This window comes from Bos grunniens, chromosome 2, assembly GCF_055505025.1.
Source record: "Bos grunniens cultivar Pamir isolate PY7600 chromosome 2, Bosgru_T2T1.0, whole genome shotgun sequence".
NCBI classification, from domain to species: Eukaryota; Metazoa; Chordata; class Mammalia; order Artiodactyla; family Bovidae; genus Bos; species Bos grunniens.
In genome coordinates, this window is record NC_141166.1 from 32,514,541 (window position 1) to 32,532,112 (window position 17,572).

At 47.5% G+C, this 17,572-nt stretch overlaps 1 protein-coding gene and 1 long non-coding RNA gene across 3 annotated transcripts in view; one reads left to right on the plus strand and one right to left on the minus strand.

Annotated features, from left to right (window-relative positions):
* MARCHF4 (membrane associated ring-CH-type finger 4) overlaps positions 1–17,572 on the plus strand; it is a 114,860-nt gene that overhangs the window by 75,562 nt on the left and 21,726 nt on the right. Inside the window, exon 2 of one of the 2 annotated variants that reach the window (XM_086341222.1) lies at positions 11,862–12,017. In XM_086341222.1, coding sequence (XP_086197348.1) covers positions 11,862–12,017 — 156 coding nt within the window. Of the gene's footprint in view, positions 1–11,861; positions 12,018–15,136; positions 17,530–17,572 lie in introns of those variants that run through there. The other variant, XM_086341232.1, reaches the window with a different exon arrangement.
* Positions 2,178–5,260, minus strand: LOC147377879 (uncharacterized). The gene is made up of 2 exons (XR_015142344.1): positions 4,695–5,260; positions 2,178–3,077 (listed from the first exon to the last, which is right to left on the minus strand). It is a non-coding gene; the product is annotated as an uncharacterized LOC147377879 (long non-coding RNA).

Genomic DNA, 17,572 nt, shown 5'->3' on the forward strand with positions numbered 1-17,572 from the left:
CAGTGGCAGACCAGTCAGCCTGGTCCACTGGCCCGAGCAGCCAGGCTCTACTACCTCATGCATGCCAAGTGCTTAGAACAGACCTGGCCCCTGGCGCATATTCGTGTTAGTAAGAGGGGCAGACACAGCAGCTGAAATAAAGCAGGACAATGTAGATGAAGGACTGTGGCTCAGAGCAGGTGGGTATCTTGCACAACGTCCATCACCTAGCAAGTGGCAGAGCCAGGATTTGAACCTAGCAGTCACAGCTTGCATACAGGGGTTGGCACATAGTAAGTGCTCAGTAAGTTTTAGCAATCGGTATTTATTTTCCTCCTTTATTTTCATCTAAAAGCCTCAGAGTGATGTAGGAGACAGAAGGTTTGCTAAAATCTAGTCCAGAGCTTCACAAATGAGTCTTAGCCAACCTTGCTTCAAGAGAGGGGGATGGGTCTGCATGAAATCAGAATCTCTGCAGTCAAAGCTTGGGAATCTGAACACATAAGCTTTCCAGGTGATTCTTCTGTGTATGAAATTCGGAGAACCAAGGGATCAAGGCTTAGCTGAAACCCATGTCAGAGGGTGGCAGAGTTGGGAAGAGTGCCCAGGAAAGACCCTACATTTTTGCTTTGTTAGAGTCGGCCATACGCAAGATTCTAAGTGTCTGGGGCCATGATTCAGAGCATCTGTGAAGTACGACACATCATCACAGCTTGTTTACACTTGTAACCTCTGCTGTATCCCCTAAACACATCAAATCATGTATCAATTACTGCGGCTTCCCTGGTGGCTCAGACAATAAAGAATCTGCTTGCAATGCGGGAGATGAGGGCTCGAACCCTGGACTGGGAAGAGCCCCTGGAGAAGGAAATGGCAACTCACTCCATTACTCTTGCCTGGAGAATCCCATGGACAGAGGAGCCTGACGGGCTACAGTTCATGGGGTTGCAAAGAGTTGGACATGACTGAGCAATGAACACTTTTATTTTCATTCACTGTGACTGGAAAAGAATTTCTGTAGAATTTCACCACAACACCTTCAACTCCACGAGCATTTTGCACCCCTGAGGCTGGGCATCCTTCTGCCTGTGCACAGGGACTGTGGAGGGCTGACCCCAGGAGGTCACTGAGTAATTGCCCTTCAACTTGCCATTGACTTGTGCCCTTGGCTTGGCCTGACTTGTGGGAAAGAAAGAGAACACGGTGACCTGGAATCTCTGAAATTTCAGCCTACTGGCCTGGAACCTTGGAAACGGGCCCAGCCCTCTGCTATATGCAAACAACCCAATTATGGCCAGTGAGGTTTATCAAAGTTATGCTTTTCTATTAAGTCAGGCAAAGGACTGAAGGCGAATCAACCTTTAACTTTAGCTCCTTGTTAACAATAGTGATGGTAAGTGTACAGAAAGACACACAGACAGTATATGGCACCTGTAGGTTATTAGAAATACAGATACGATTAGAAATATCCACATAAAGTATGACCTTCTTTCTTTCTGCCAGCCCTTGTGGGGCTTGGTTTGTTTATTATGCAGATCATGTTTGACTTTATGGAATCAGATGTTATTTAAATTCAATTATTGTGAGGTTAAGTTCTTCTTTCTGGTATCAGTTGAGTAAATTCAAAGGCAGTTAGAGGGACTAGGTACATTTGTCTTATTCCAGTTAAATTATAGGGAGAAAAGCAGTGCAGGAATAAAAAAATTATCATGAATAGAAAAACATGGTTTGGGGGGTTTGGTTGGGGCTTGTGTGTGTGTTTCCTATGTCTCTTCTTGTAACCCTTTTTTTGAACTGATGAGCAGGAAGACTGAAAACTCTTCCATGAAGAGGAAAGCAGATTATATGTTTGTATGTGAGTGTGAGTGTGTGTGTAGTGTTGTGTTTGTGAAAGTAAGTTGCTGGTATGAGGGAACTGGAAATATTTATGTGGTTAATTGAATTTCGTGTAGATAACTAAAGCTCATTAAGGTCTTAAGTCTTCTTTTTCTACTTAGTAATAGAGTTTTCTTTTTTAAATCAAATTATCTTACAATCATTCCCTGTTTACCAGTGTTCACACTCTGTTAGTCTCCTAAAGCAGTGGCCCCCAACCTTTTAGGCTCCAAGGACCAGTTTTGTGGGAGACAGTTTTTCCATGGACAGGGCGGGGGGTAGGGTGCAGTGGCGGGTGGTGGTTTCGAGATGATTCAAGTGTATCACATTTATTGTGCACTTTATTTCTATTATTACATCAGTTCTGCCTCAGACCATCAGGCATTAGATAGAGGAGGTTGGAGGGCTCGGCTTTGGTGTCATTGAGGGAGGAAGTGAGAAGCTTGGGCCTGGTCTGGCTGGAAAGGGAGCAGGTAAAGTGCTACGGATGAAAAGCGCTATGGATGAGCAGCCAGAAAGGGCTCCAGCCAGAAAACAAATTTCTGCCTGTATGCTGCCCAACACAACACACAGAAAATTCAGAATGGCTTGTCTATGTATAATCCTGGATTCCAGGATCTTTAAAGGTCATCTTGCCGATCAGCCTGCTTCCCAGAGATAAGCAGGGAGCTTGCTTTCTCAAACATGTAGGTTTTCCTTCTATTCACTTTCCCCACTTGGGTTCCCCCTTTGTGTAGTTGGTTGATATTATGAACCAGTTTGCTTGTACCCATAAGTTGGGAGGATGTGTCCTTGATAAGCCTTCCTCTTAGCTTGCTGTTCAGTTGCTAAGTCGTGTCCAGCTCTTTGTGACTCCATGGAGTGCAGCACACCAGGTTTCACCGTCCTTCACTACGTCCTGGAGTTTGCTCAGATTCATGTCCACTGAGTCGGTAATCCTGTTAGCTTGTTCCCCCCAGATATGTGCGATCTAGTTAGTGATACAAAACAGTTCTGTGCTTCCCTGTCAATAGTCCTTCATCACAGATGCCGTCTCGGATGGACATGGAGGAGTCTCCTTTCTTTGGCATCCCTCCTAATTCTCCTCTACAGCCTCAGTGAACTTTTCCTATTCCTGTGCCCATTCCTCATCCCCTGCACCACACACACAGGTTTCACTCCACTCAGGAGGGGGAGTTCTGATTTTAAGGCTTTTGGTCCTCTGAGTCTTCACAGTGGAGCATCTACAAGGCAAGTGAATGTTTTCCTGTGAATACAGACTACATCTCAGAGAAACTTCTAACGCATTTCTATGCTTATAAAAAGTGCTGTCTCTTAATTTTGACTCAACAAATGTCTACTCCTTGCCAAGGGTGGGAGTGTGAGGAGGAAGTGGGGGGGGGGTGAGTTAATTCCATTATGTCCCCCACTCACCACTACCACCACCACCACATCAATTAATACTCAGTGAACACTGCCTGGAATGGGGTTCAGAGGAGAGGGGCAAAGGGGAGAAGAGTTTTTACCTTTGCATTTATACATTAATAGGGATCCAGCAAGGCCATCTCTTTTGTCAGGGCTGGAAAGGTAAGGATATGATGAACAAGACTGCTGGGGTGGGAGGAGAGACGGGAGGCAGGTGACATGAGCTGGCAGAGAAGTGGTGGGTATGGGCAGCCTGATGGACAGAGCTTTACCCTGCCTTTCTCTTGAGCAAGTAACAACCTCTCTGAGTGGGTATCATCATATAGTAAAGCAGGAGAAATGATATTAGCTTCATTAAGTTATTGAGGTAGTAGATGATATAATGTCTATCTTGTTAGAACTCTGAGATGTTTACAACACTAGAATTATTAATAAGAAGGGAATATTATTCAAAGAAGAAAGGAAGGCAGAGAGGGAGGAAATTGATCAGTGTTTGACATAGGTGTGAAGGTGGCCTTTGAGACAAGATCAGCCATAATACCTATTATAACCATTTCCATGTTAGTCTAGCATTTACTGAGACCTGCTTGTGTGCCAGGCAGGGTGATAAATATATGTTCTTATGACCCTCTTCCCCCAATTTCATGGATGCTCAGTGCCGCCAGTAATTCTATTTTATTTTACTAGTCTAATTACTCCCAAGCTCTCCCAGGTGACTTTGTAAACCAATTTTCAGACCTCCATATCTTCTCCCCCACTTCCAGTCTCAGTCCATAGCTTTGCTTTATCTAGAAAAAGAAGAAACTGAGAGAAAACTTGCCCAATATTCTCATCCGACTGGATCCATCAGCAGCTTTTGCCAGGGCTCCCTCTTTCTTGAGAGACTTTGTCTTCTTCTTTGGCTTCTGGAACATCACATTCTCCTCTCGGCCCACTGACCTTCCCTCTCAGGCTTTTCTACTGATCCTTTCCTATCTTCTAAGCTCCAACATCTTGACATCCTGTACAAAGCAGTTCTGGTAGCCCTCCCTCTTCCTACCTGCCCTCACTCCTGGGTTTGTGGCTTTAAAAACCATCTGTAGGCCAGTGACTCTCAAGTATATATACTGAGGCTAGAGCTTTTCCCTAAACTCTAGACTAATGTATATCACATTCCCACTTGGATATTTAACAGGCATCTCAAAATTGACACATTCCCAAATGAGCTCCCCATCTACCCTCCAAAACCTGCCCCTCCCTCAGTCTTTCCCATCTCAACTTGAATGCAACTCTCCAGCCCCTCACTGCTCAGATCTTCATCATCCTTGACTTCTCTCATCCATCACACCTAATCCATTAGCAAATCTTAACATCTGTATCTTCAAAAATATATCCAGAAGCCACTTCTTAGAACTTCCACTGCTACCCTACTGGTTCAAAGCACCATCATTGCTCACCTGGATTACTGCAATAGCCTCTTGGCTCCTTACTTGGTCCTTACTTCCTTCCAATCTATTTTCAATACAGAAGGCAGAAGGAACCTGTTGAATATGGTCAGATCATGTCACTCTCTTCTGCTCAAAACATGCTTGTGATTTCCCATCCCATTCACAATAAATGACAAGTCCTTAAAACAGCCCACCAGCCTTGTCTGGCTTGTCCCCCATTCTTGATCCCCATTATACCTCTGACTTCATCCACTCTCAGTCTTTCTGTTCATTCTAGCCCAAACACACTGGCTTTTTGGTGTCCCTAGGACATGGCAAACAGGCTTCTGCCTCAGAGCCTTTGTACTCGATGTTCTCTGCCCAAATGCTCAGGTCTCATACACCTACATGGCTTGCTCCCTCATTATCCTCAGGTCTTCTGTCAAATGTCCCCGCTTGTAGAATTTCAACCTGTCCCCTCCCTGGTATCTCATTTTCCTTTCCCTTGCTTATTTTTCTCCATAATAGCTCATAACAGCATGCCATGTACTTATAGTTTACTTGTTTATCTTATTTATTTTTAAAAAGATGTTTTGATGTGGCACATTTTTAAAGTTTTTATTGAATTTGTTACAATACTGCTTCTGTTTTATGTTTCCGTTTTTTGGCTGTAAAACATATAGGGTCTTCACTCCCCAACCAGGGATCGAACTCACACCCTCTATCTTGGAAGGCAAAGTCTTAACCACTGGACTGCCAGGGAAGTCCCTTGTTTATCTTTTTAAAATGTCTTTCTTTCTCGACCAGAGAACTTTGGTTAGTAACATTCACTGCTGTATCCTTGTCACCTCATATAGAACTTGGAACATACTACATGTATATTTGATGAAGGCCCAGAGAGGTTAAGCAACTTGCCCGGGGTCACACAGATCATAAAAGCCTGGGTATACTCAAGTCTGTCTGGGATTAGAGTCCAAGCTCTTAACCACCATGTTAGTGTCAATAAAGGGAAATGTCCCTGAACTGCACCCCAAGGCTGTTGAGTCTATTGCTTCCCTTGCTCTAGTCTCCCAGAACTGCAAACTATTGCACAGCACTGGGGCTGTTTTTTTTTTTTTTTTTCTTTCTTTCTTCTAAGTGGCAAGGATGCCTGGTGCCCATGTGGGTGGCAGGGGAAGTCTTTGGCTTACCTGCCAACTGCCATGGCAACCAGGTAACCTAAGGACTCCAGAAGCAAGTCCTTTCAGATTGAGAGGGGAGAAAAACTGAAGCAAGGCAGAATAAACAGGAAGAAATCTGTGAATGGAGAAACGACTGAAGTCTTGTTCCTGCAGCTTGCTGTGTCATTTGGCAGCGAGGCGAATCCATCCTGTTTTCTTCCCCACCCGCCAGCTCAGCCACAGCCACAGCTATGGATCACCTTGTCCTGCCTCCAGCATAACCCCACTTAACCCATTCAAGAAGCCTTCCGTTCAGCCTCCCCAGGAAAGGAGGACTCCAAACACTCTCAGTGACCCCTGGTAACACAGAGGGCAGTCCTGGGCCAGAAGCTGGGAGACCTGTGTCCTAACCCCTAATCTACTTCACTGGGGTGGACTCTTAGGCATTTCTTTCATCAGAATCTCCCTCTAGGCTCTGCTGACCCTGTACTTAAGGCATGGTTTGCTTATTTGATTGTGGGAGCATAGAATAGAGTTGTAGTAGAAAACCTATGGAATTAAAGTCATTATGGAAAGGCAAGTTGAAATTGTAATATTTTCATAAGAGGACTTACTCGGGCCAGGCTCTGCGTCCAGCACCTGGCTTGCATGATCTCAGTCCATTCTTACAGCCAGGCTTTGAGGAGGTAAGAGTTGCCTGCAATGGAAAAATGAAGAAAGAGAACCTCAGAGAGGTTAAGAGACTTGGTCCAGTTTGCATAGCCAGTAAGTGTTGAAGAGGGTTGGGTTGGGGAGGTTGGGATTGGTGTATATATATACTGTATATAAGATAGATGGCTGGTGAGACCCTACTATATAGCTCAGGGGCGTGGGGAAAAAGAAGGTACACTCTGCTTGTAGGACATATATGAAGTTAAAAATGCATTCTCACATACTTGGGTGCAGACAAATGCTGTTTGACAACTCCACTTACACAAGGCACTTGGGGCTTCCCAGGTGGCACTAGTGGTAAAGAACCTGCCTGCCAATGCAGGAGACGTAAGAGATGCAGTTTTGATCCCTGGGTCAGGAAGATCCCCTAGAGGAGGGCATGGCAACCCACTCCAGTATTCTTGCCTGGAGAATCCCATAGACTGAGGAGCCTGGCGGGCTACGGTCTGTAGGGTCCCAGAGTCAGACACGACCGAAGCGACTTAGCATGCACACGCATGAGGTATGTAGAGCAGTCAAATTCATGCAGTCAGAAAGTACTTTGGTAGATCCCAGGGGCTGGAGGCTGGGGGTATGGGGAGTTAGTGTTTAATGGGGACAGAGTTTCAGTTAGGAAGGTGATGATGTTGAGACTTGCATAGCAATGTGAACATGCTGAGTTCCACTGAACTGTACAGTCAAACATGGTGACAATGTATGTTTTACATTATGTGACTTTTACCACAATAAAAAGAATTTAAAAAGGAAAAACGGATGCATTTAAATCTAAGGGGTTGCTTTTCAAATACTGTGTTCTTCACCCCTCCCTTACACTGTGTCCCATGGGGGCCAGGGGATTAGAGAAGATCTGATTTTTCTTGACTTAGTCATTCCCAGGGTGGTCTCTGGGCCCCAAAGCTCTGAGGAGATCATCCAGGAAGTGTCTGGTGCCCTTTCCATTTAATGAGCCCCTTTGATCTGTGGAGTTTGCTGAACACTGCAGACAAGATGGTGATAATCCTCCAGCCCAAAGGCCGGAGGACCCTCAGGAGCTGGGCTGGAGGGGTTCATCCTCTGCCTTACTCTGGTGCCCATCCAGCCTATGAATGCACCTTTACTGTGTAACTCCGAGCTGCCTGGTCCTGTGGGGTATGCAGGATCACCCTGAAGCCTAGAGAAAACAACTGAAGAGTGATTAAGGGCTGAACTGTGGGTGATGATGCAGAGACAGAAAATCGGTCCAGAGCGGGCCCCTTCCAGACTTGGTGAAAGGGCCGGTGCTGGAGCAGGGAGGGACAGACAAGAAGAGACCCATGGGCACAGATGTGCAAGGGACAGCAGGAACCAGAGTACAGAGGGGGATGAGCAGAGTGTGGTAAGAAGCTGAGTCTGATGTCAGAAAGACCTGGCTTTACATTCTGGCCACGACACTGGCTGAGTGACCTTGGGTTGGTCATTTAACCTTTCTCTTTAATAGGAGTCACTGTTATATTGAGAGATGTTTATCACCTCCATTTCCATGTTCCACCATTTTAGCTTGTAATAAAGTTGACTGTAAAGAACATTCTCCTTCTGTCTAACCTGAATCCATCTGGCTTTGGCTCATTCACATCTTTCTTGTTCCAGGAGAAGCACAGGTTGACCAGCCAAAGATAGTCCAGGGTCCAGATTAAGGCCTCTTAGAAGCCCTAAACACAAAAAGATTATGGCCCTCCTCCCCAATGTAAAAATATGCCAAATCATAAAGCAAAAAATTTATGTGAATGCCAAGGTTAAAATAGCTTTTTTGCAGATTTTTTTTTTTTTCCCTAAAATCCTGGATCACTTCCTTCATCAAAGTTAAACTTTTCTAACAGCTTCGATATCCTTGCTTTCTAGTGTTTGTAGCACCCAAAGCAAGCCTCTATTCTACCTTTGGGTTGTCCAATCCAGGGAAAGTGTGGGGGACTGGGAGCTCCAGAGGAAATGGCACATCTTTGGCCTCATGGTCTGTGGCCAGGACTAGGACCAGGCCAGGTCATGCTCCTTCCTTCTCCAGATAACTAGGGGCCCCAGGGATGGTCCCCCATCCAGAGCCACGGTGGTGAGCCCAGGTCTTGTTAGTTATGCCTGGCCAGCGGCTCTCCCTCTCCTGTCTCACGGCTGCCGCGTTAGAAAGCAAAGAGAACAGCCTTCGCTGTTGCTTGGCACCGTTGCCGGGGACCGGAAGTACTGTCTCTTACCTGATTGGCAATCTGACATGGCTGCCTAACAACCCGATTAATCAAACCCAGCTCATCCTGTTAGAATTAATGAGCCTAGGAGATGCTGCCATGAATAATGAGGGCTTTTGCCCCTCCTTCACCACCTCTCCTCCCCCTCCCATTCCTATTTTTCTTCTCAGAGCCACACCGCAACTACTCATTATCGAGGACCTGGAGGCCTCCATGGGTGTGGTGAGCACCTGGCATTGTGGGCATCTCCTGCCTGTCCTACTGTACCTGGAGCCAGAGGCTGGCCATGTCCTAGAGGAGCGAAACCTCTCATTTATCAAACAGCTCTGTGCACACTGCACTGTTAAAGCAGGATGGAGTATGGGACTTCCCCGGCAGTCCAGTGGTCAAGACTCCATGCTTCCACTGCAGGGGTCATGGGTTCCATCTGATCCCTGATCAGGGAACTAAGATCCCACACGCCAAGTGGTATGGCTACCAAAAAAAAGTTAGATGGAGTATCTGTTTCACGTACTGCACTAGGTGCTAAGGATGCAAAGATGGACATAAGATGCATATTGCTGCTGTGAGAGGTCATGGTATAGTGACCCAGAGACACATGGGGAAGTGCTTTCAAAGTGGGTATGGGAGGGTTCCTGGCCTGCAGCCACCGTGAGGGGGTCTGTCAACACAAAAGGAGCAGAGTGGGGGATCAGAGAGGATTTTATGAGGTGGTGGCACCCTGAGTATTTCCGTCACCAGGTTCCTTCATCATACATACACGTGTGGAGTGCTGGGCACTGAGTGAAGTGCTGCGGTCCCAAGGTCAACAAGATGGACATGGCTCCTGTTCTTATGGAATAGGCAGTCTCATCTTCATTCCTCTGGGCCAGGCAGGAAACCTGAGCAGACAATTGAATTATGTTTTCACTTGCTCAAACACAAAGGCTGTTGAAGGCTTGCTGGGTGTAGTCTAGGCACTGGGAGAATGAATGCAAAGATGAACAACCTCCCATCCCTGCCTCCTAGGGCTCCTCTGATGGGGCAGTGGATAGGCATATGCCAAGGGCCTCAGAAGGTTACACTGGTGCTCAGAGATCAAGGCACTGCACTCAATCTAGAGAAATCAAGGATGACTCCCTGTAGAAGGTGAAGACAGAAAAGCAATTGAACAGGTACACCAGGTGCAGAAAGACACTCTAGATCTCATCCAGGCTGAGGGGTAGTCTTTGAGTTATAGGAGTTGAAGTGAAAGGGAAAGATGATTCCATGCATCTTGGGAGAAAATGACTGTTTCTATAGTCTACAGCAAAGAGCATGACTAAATACACAAATAAAGATCTGTGTCTAATAGGTCAGGAGCTCCTGTGCCTGCTTATTCTAAGTTGGGAACAAGATGTGTTTTCTCGAATAGTGAAATTCCCAAATTCCCAGGTGGATCAGTGGATAAAGAATCCACCTGCAACACAAGATACGCAGATTCGATCCCTGGGTTGGGAAGATCCTCTGGAGAAGAAAATGGCAACCCACTCCAGTATTTTTGCCTGGGAAATCCCGTGGACAGAAGAGCCTGGCAGGCTACAGTCCATAGAGTCACAAAAGAATTGGACACCACTTGGTGACTAAACCACCATCACCAAATTAAAAGGGACATGGCTTCAGTGGCCATATTGCAAACACACCAGCCTGGGACTTAGGGAAAGGGGCTGTGCCTGGCAGCTTCTGGGTCCTTTGACAGGAGTGAGGCAGAAGGCATCTCTTCAAAATAGATGAGTTGGGGGAGGAAGGGTGTGGGAAGCAAGGAAAGGGGCCTTGGGACTGGTCAGAAGGGAGCAGAGGTTGGGGAGTTGGGTGGGACCCACTCCTAAAGTCCCTGAGAAGGTAAATGAAGGCACTGGTGGACAGGAGTCAGGAGGTAGAAATGACAGGCTCTAAGCGAGGAAGGAAAGAGGGGAAAGTGAAGGGGAGGAGAGAAGGGAGTGAGGGAGGCCCTTGGGGGCCGGCAGCATCAGGACCAGCAGGGAGTGGACACAAGCTTCAGTTGTGGTCATGTGGTGTGTGGTCATGTGACATGTGGTCACAGGAGGCTGCAGAGACTGAGTCCAGCCTTGCGGTCCACAAGGAGCTTCAACTCTGGCACTGTCTTTGCCTCCCTGCTTCTAGTGAAGCCTGCCCCAAACTGGGCTTCCCAACGACTCCCAGCCAGTCCCAAGGGACATGCCGAGAGGGCCCCAGGCCTTCAGAGGGGGCATCTGCTCAGCCTCCTAGGTCCCCAGGATCCAAGCCTGCCACATTTTTGTCGCTCTGGGACCAGGGGCAAGAGGCTTCACAGAGGGGATCTGGGTCTCTATGGGCTGTGCTGTAGAAGAATGCAAAGGCTCAGGACCAGAACTCCAAAGCTAGGCCAAATGACCTTCATGACATGTATTCAAAGCTTGGGTTTGCTGTTGACATTTGACTACGGGGAAATTTTGCATAAACACTTGCCTCCTTGGAACACAGATTCCCACATCTGCAGCTGATGATGGCTGTCTCTTCAACCCGCCAATCCAATCCATTCCGCCAGCTGGCTTTAGTCACAGTGTGGCCTGTCTGCCCCTGAGAGCATTTGGGTTTGAGACCCCTGGCTGTACCTTTAAAGATAAGTCTACCTAGGCTGACACCCGTGTTAGATGGCAGAGAACTTCCATGGAGATCCTCTAACTCATTTTCATAGAAACCCTAGGACTTGGGCAGTACCGAGTAGGAGCCAGGAGCTCAGAACTGTTAGTTGAATTCACTAAAGTTGGGAACCTGGAGCCCAGACCTCCTCCAAACCAAGTCTGTGGTCTGGCCTGGCCAGAGACATGGAGGGTGGGGGGCAAACCAACTCTGAAGGCAAACTCCCCACCCCTTACCCCATTGCTGAGGTCTGGCTTCCTGGTGGCTGAGACGGTAAAGCGTCTGCCTGTAATGCGGGAGACCTGGGTTCGATCCCTGCATTGGGAAGATCCTCTGGAGAAGGAAATGGCAACCCACTCTAGTACTCTTGCCTGGAAAATTCCATGGATGGAGGAGCCTGGTAGGCTACAGTCCATGGGGTCTCAAAGAGTAGGACACGACTGCGCAACCTCACTGGTTCACTGGCTCACCACCCTCCGCCTCTCTCCCTGCAGGGGGAGCTGCTGAGCCCGTGCCGCTGCGATGGCTCGGTCAAGTGCACGCACCAGCCTTGCCTCATCAAGTGGATCAGCGAGCGGGGCTGCTGGAGCTGTGAACTGTGCTACTACAAGTACCACGTAATCGCCATCAGCACAAAGAACCCTCTGCAGGTACGGCCGGGGGCTGCCAGTTCGGGCGCTACAGCGAGGGCTGGGCTTTCCCAAACCCCCTGATCTCCGGCGGGACGTGAAGTCACCTTAGAGCTCCGGGGCTTTGGAGGAAGGGAAAGATGGCCAGGTGGGCGAGACCGAGGATAGAGAGTGGGCAGGAGGGCAGGAAAGAATTTTTGTGTTTTCTCTTAAGCCTCAGCCAGAAGAGGAGAAAGGGGTGGGATCAAGAGACAGAAATAGATAGAGAAGGAAACATGGAGAATCAGATGGAAAAGAGAGAATAAGTGAGTTCATGGATAAATGAATGGATAAAAGAAATCAGAAATAAGAAAAAGGAACAAGAAGCAAAGAGGAGAGGGAGGGAGGAAACAATAAGAAAGAGAGAACAGAGAGTGCAAAAAAGGCAAAGAGGCAGGGTGGGACGGTGAGGAGAAAGACTGCGATGAGGTTGGCAGAAAAGAAGAAATGAGAGCAGAGACTGGATGGTATGTCCCAAACTTGATGGTGCCTGGAATCCCAGCAAAACGCAGGGTGGGGCCTGATATTCTCCATTCCAACAAGCTACCCAGTGATGCAGCTGCTCCTGGCCCACAGACCACACTTCTTATGACAAGGGAAAAAACGGAGACGAGACAGGAGAGGGAATCAGAGGAAGAGAAAAGACGGGGCAGGAAGGAAAAGGGAGAGAATATAAAGAGTCCATGAAGGTCAAGGGCAGGAAGACCAGGGTTCAGGTAGGGTCTGTGGAACAGATTCACATGGGGTGGGGCTGTCAGATCAGAGGCCCCCACGCCCCCCACGGTCCTCCCGACCTCTCCCACCCTGCCCTGAGACATCTGTCATCCCCAGAAGAGCTGACAGCCCCTGTACCACCTCATAAGTCCTCCACATCACACAGCTTCCCCCCTGTGAGGCACACACACACAGAGAGGGCGCTTTGCTTCTGAAAATACCTTCACATAGACACGGTCAGCCGGTGAAGCTGCCACGTCATCAATTAGCCAGCATGCTGGCGAGGGCGCGGGAACTCCAGCAGCTTGGCACAGTTGTCTCTCTGCTGTCTGAGGGGGTGAGAGAGAGTCAGTGCTGCTGCCCCAGCAGAGCTAGTGGCTTGGGGATGATGGTGGGCTGGGATCTCTGCATGGAAGGGCAGCTGCAAACACCCGGAGCTGCAATGTCCTTGCAGTGGGGGCCAGCCCAGGGTATGGGGGCCATTATTGCTAGAAGGGAGCCTTAGAACCCCTAGGCACTTCAGTCATCCTGATGGTGCACCAAAGAGTCAGAACAAGAGGTGCCTCCCCATGCTCTGGTTCCATCCTCAGCTATTCATTTCAAAATCTTGAAGTGTCTTAAAATAGCAATGTCTGATTCCAGGCCCTGGGGTGCATTAACTCTTCTCTTCTTTCTCAGCCGATTCAAGCCTTGGAAAAGGGTCAGAATCCAAACCCACCAGGCGAGTGCCCCCTTGGCTTTGTCCTTGGCTCATAAATAGGCATTAGCCCTTGACACAAAAAGGGAAAAAACATTTAGGGATAACTTTTTCCTGGGGGTTGTTGTTGTTCAGTCTCTCAGTGTTGTCTGATTCTTTGAGACCCCCTGGAGTGCAGCACGCCAGGCTTCCCTGTCCTTCACTATCTCCTGAAGTTTGCTCAGACTCATGTCCATTGAATCGATGATGCCATCCAACCATCTCATCCTCTGTTACCCCCTTTTCCTCCTGCCCTCAATCTTTCCCAGGATCAGGGTCTTTTCCAATGAATCTTTTCCTGGGAGCAAAGAAAAGAAAAGATTATTCTAACCTCATAAGTGCCTTAAGCAAATGGCAATATTGACATTGCCTTTCTACTTTATTCTTTATTCTTAAGTTACTACTTAAGAATAACTTTGTCTTTTATTGTGCCCATCTTTGCATGAAATGTTCCCTTGATATCTCTGATTTTCTTGAAGAGATCTCTAGTCTTTCCCATTCTATTGTTTTCCTCTATTTCTTTGCATTGATCACTTAAGACGTCTTTCTTATTTCTCCTTGCTTTTCTTTGGAACTCTGGAATAACTTTATCAAGTTACTACTTAAGAATAATCCTTAAATTACTAATTAAGAATGAATTTATTCTTAAGCTACTACTGTGTCTTTAACTGTGAGTTTCTAGTCATTGGAGATTCTGATTCTGTTACTTCTGGATTGTGATCGGACCTCATTGCATTCAGTGGTATGTGCTCAGAAAATGCCATTTCACCCTTCCAGATAGTACCAGAAGAAGGAGGTAGTCTGGACTAGCAGCAGTAGTGTGTGGTTGTGGCCCAAATCGACCCAGTTGCATGCCTTGGGCTCCTCAGTCTCAGCCAAGTGTGAGACTGCCTGCTCAGCCATGGTTGGGCAACTTCTGATCCTCCTCATCTGTGGTAGAGGATGGAGCAGGCAGGCCCTACCAAGAGAAAGTAGAACAATGGATGGGGTGCCGGGGCTAACTTCTGTCAGAGTAGGGAGGTGTCTTCCAAGTCTCTGATGTCTCACCTCTTGGTTCATGACCCCATAAAACATTCTGAGAAACAGTGGGCATGACAGCATGTTATCTCGGTGACCCTCTGCAAGCTCTGTTTCTAGAAAGAGCTCCTGAGAAAGGTGGCATTTCAGTGTAGCCCTGTGGTCTCAAGGCTCTGTGGGTGCCTCTCATCCTCTTTGCTACATCTGAACTATAATTATATTCATGAACATTTAATTAGTGCTTACCGGGGGCCAGTGGTTGTTCTAAGTGTTCACATATATTATTTAACACTAACAACAACCCAATGCAATGGGTACTATTATCATCCCCAACTTACAGATGAGACAATGGAGGCACAGAGGGGTCAACAGTTTGCCCGAGGTCACCCTGGTGGAGCAGGGTTATATCCAGGGGTCTGACTCCTGAGTCTGGCCCTTCACCTCTACCCTACATGCCCAGCATGGAGATTGCTAAGTATGGTTATGAATACTCCTACCTTGCCATGCATAACTGTATTTTTGCTAAAATATAAAGGGGAATAGAAATGATGGCGGCAGGTACCCTTCAAAGCACTGATTAATTTCACTTAATTCTCACAATACTCTAAGAAACAATTATCTCCACTTTTTGAAAGTCCTGATGATTTATTGACTTCTCCTAGGTCACACTCCATGAGTTGGAGCAGAGCTGAGCTAGGATTGGGTGCCCAGGCCCTTGCTCACTGCCTCTTCTTGTTATAAGGAAAGAATCATCTGTCTTCATGCTCTTGCCCCTTGGTCTCTCCATTCGCTGCACAGAGGGGCATGGAGAAGTCTCTGGATGCTGTGATCAGGAGCTTGCTGGGGATGAAGAAGCTCCGGGGATCCAGTAGGGGCAGAGCCTGCTTCCTGGGGAGCCCTTCCCCATCTCCCTGGGAGACCAGAGAGCTCCCCTGTCCTCTCCTTTCTCCTTGTGGCTCTGCTCCCCATATGACTTGTGGAGCCTCCCATGGGGCAGACAGGAAGGAAGCCTTGGGCATAGCACCCCATCCTGCTCTTTCTTCTTCCTGCTTCAAATCGTAGTCGGGCTGCTGTATGGCTTCCACGAGTGGCTTGGGGCTGGTAGGAAGGACTTTAAGGGTTAAGGGGAGCTTCCTCTGCCTCTCCATTTGGGGTTTCTTTTGCCTGGAGCAGAAGAAGGGGAGGGTGTTGATGTCATAGAGGTAGAAACAAAAAGCTCAATCAGGAGCCCTCTTCACAGACAGGGAGGCTGGCTCTGGAAAAAGCATTTGCCCTCTATTAGAGGAGTCTGTGGGATCAGGCCATCTTCTGGAAAATTCCTGTTATGTGTAACCCTAGGCGGGGTGGAAAGAGCAGTGGAAAATGTGAAGGCCCAATTACCTGTAACAGGATGCTATCTGTATAATTACATGTAAAGGCTGATGTCCCACATCTAAATGAGCGAGCAAATGCTTTCGAATAGTTACAGTTCCTTAGGGGCCACTGGTCAGTCCCGGCAGGAGGCAGAATCATCAGTGCTTCCATCTAGGCCGTATAATGTGCAGGGAGGGCTTGCTGTTGGCAGAAGGAAGGTTGTCCGCCTTTTCTGGGGAGTTCTGACATGCCTTCTGAAATGCCTACTAGGCGCTCTCTGCAGGGCATTACACAAACTGCTACAATCAGGAGATAGTCCTTCCTTCCACTTTCCAAAGGGCTTCCCAGGTAGCACAGGGGTAAAGAATCTGCCTTCAAATGCAGGAGATACGGGTTTGATCCCTGGGTTTGTAAAGATCCCCTAGAGAAGGAAATGGCAACCCACTCCAGTATTCTTGCCTGGGAAATCCCATGCACAGAGGAGCCTGGTGGGCTACAGTCCATAGGGTCACAAAGAGTCAGACACAACTGAACATGTGCACATGCCACCTTCCCAAACCTGATCCTGTCATTTCCCTGCTGCAAACTGGTCAAGAGTATCACGTTTATTCCTACAAAAAAGTTTTTAAAAGTCTTTGCATATTCTTTAGGCTCCCGTGTGGTATTCCTTCTTCCTTTCCCAGTTGTCTTACCCCACTCCCTGCTCTCTGCTCCACCCTCTCTGGTCTTCTTCCAGGTTTTTGTACTTACCCTGCTTTCTTCTGTCACAGGGCCTTTGCACATGCTCTTCTCCCTGCTGGACACGTATGCCTCCTCTCTTTGTCTAGTAAACTCCCACTCAACTCAAAGTGAAATCCCCTGTCACAGGCTCTCACATGTCATGATGGATTGCCATTGTAAATAATCATATGTCTGTCTGTGTTCTCTAAATGTGAGGCCCCATGAAGGCAGAAGTCTGCATGCTTTTGCTTACTGCTTTATATTCAGCACCTAGCAGCGTACACACACAGAACACCCGGTACATATTTGCTGAGCAAGGGCATGAATAAATCCCAAACTAAAATCCAACTCATGGCTCATCTAGTCCTGTGATACCTGGATCAGTCATAGACTCATAGAATTTCAGTGGAAACCCACCCACACTCTAGCCTTCAATCCATCCATCAACAAAGCTATTAGCATAGTGCTTTTCTGTTAAAAAAAAACAAAACACCGAAATTTCAGCATTAGTATACAGTCAGTAAATTATACTGTTTTTCTTCTCTCTCCCTGACATCCTGTGGCCTCTCTTTGTCTGTTGAATTGGTAATCTCAAGCATGTATATTAAATGACATGCCAGGTGTTGTTGTAGAAAACAAGCAAAAAAAAAAAAAAAGCCCGTGCCCTCTTAGCACCTATTAGTGAGAAAATAATGTGTTGCTCAGAAAAGAATATTCTGGGGACCTGGAACACCACCTACACGCTGCATTTCCACTTTCTCCTTCTCAGTTTTCTGTCTGCATCATAATCAACCACAAGGACTTTCCTTCTCAGCCTCGCCCACCCAGAAATGACTTCTGATCATTTGGTGTGATATGGGTTTCTTCCATATCAAAAACACAAAGTTAATACTCAGAAACTCTCGGAAAGAGCCGCCATATCACACGTTGGTGAGCCCTGGTTTAAATCCAGAGGTGAGAGGCTGGGGCAGCAGCAGGAAGAGGGCGTGGGATGGGG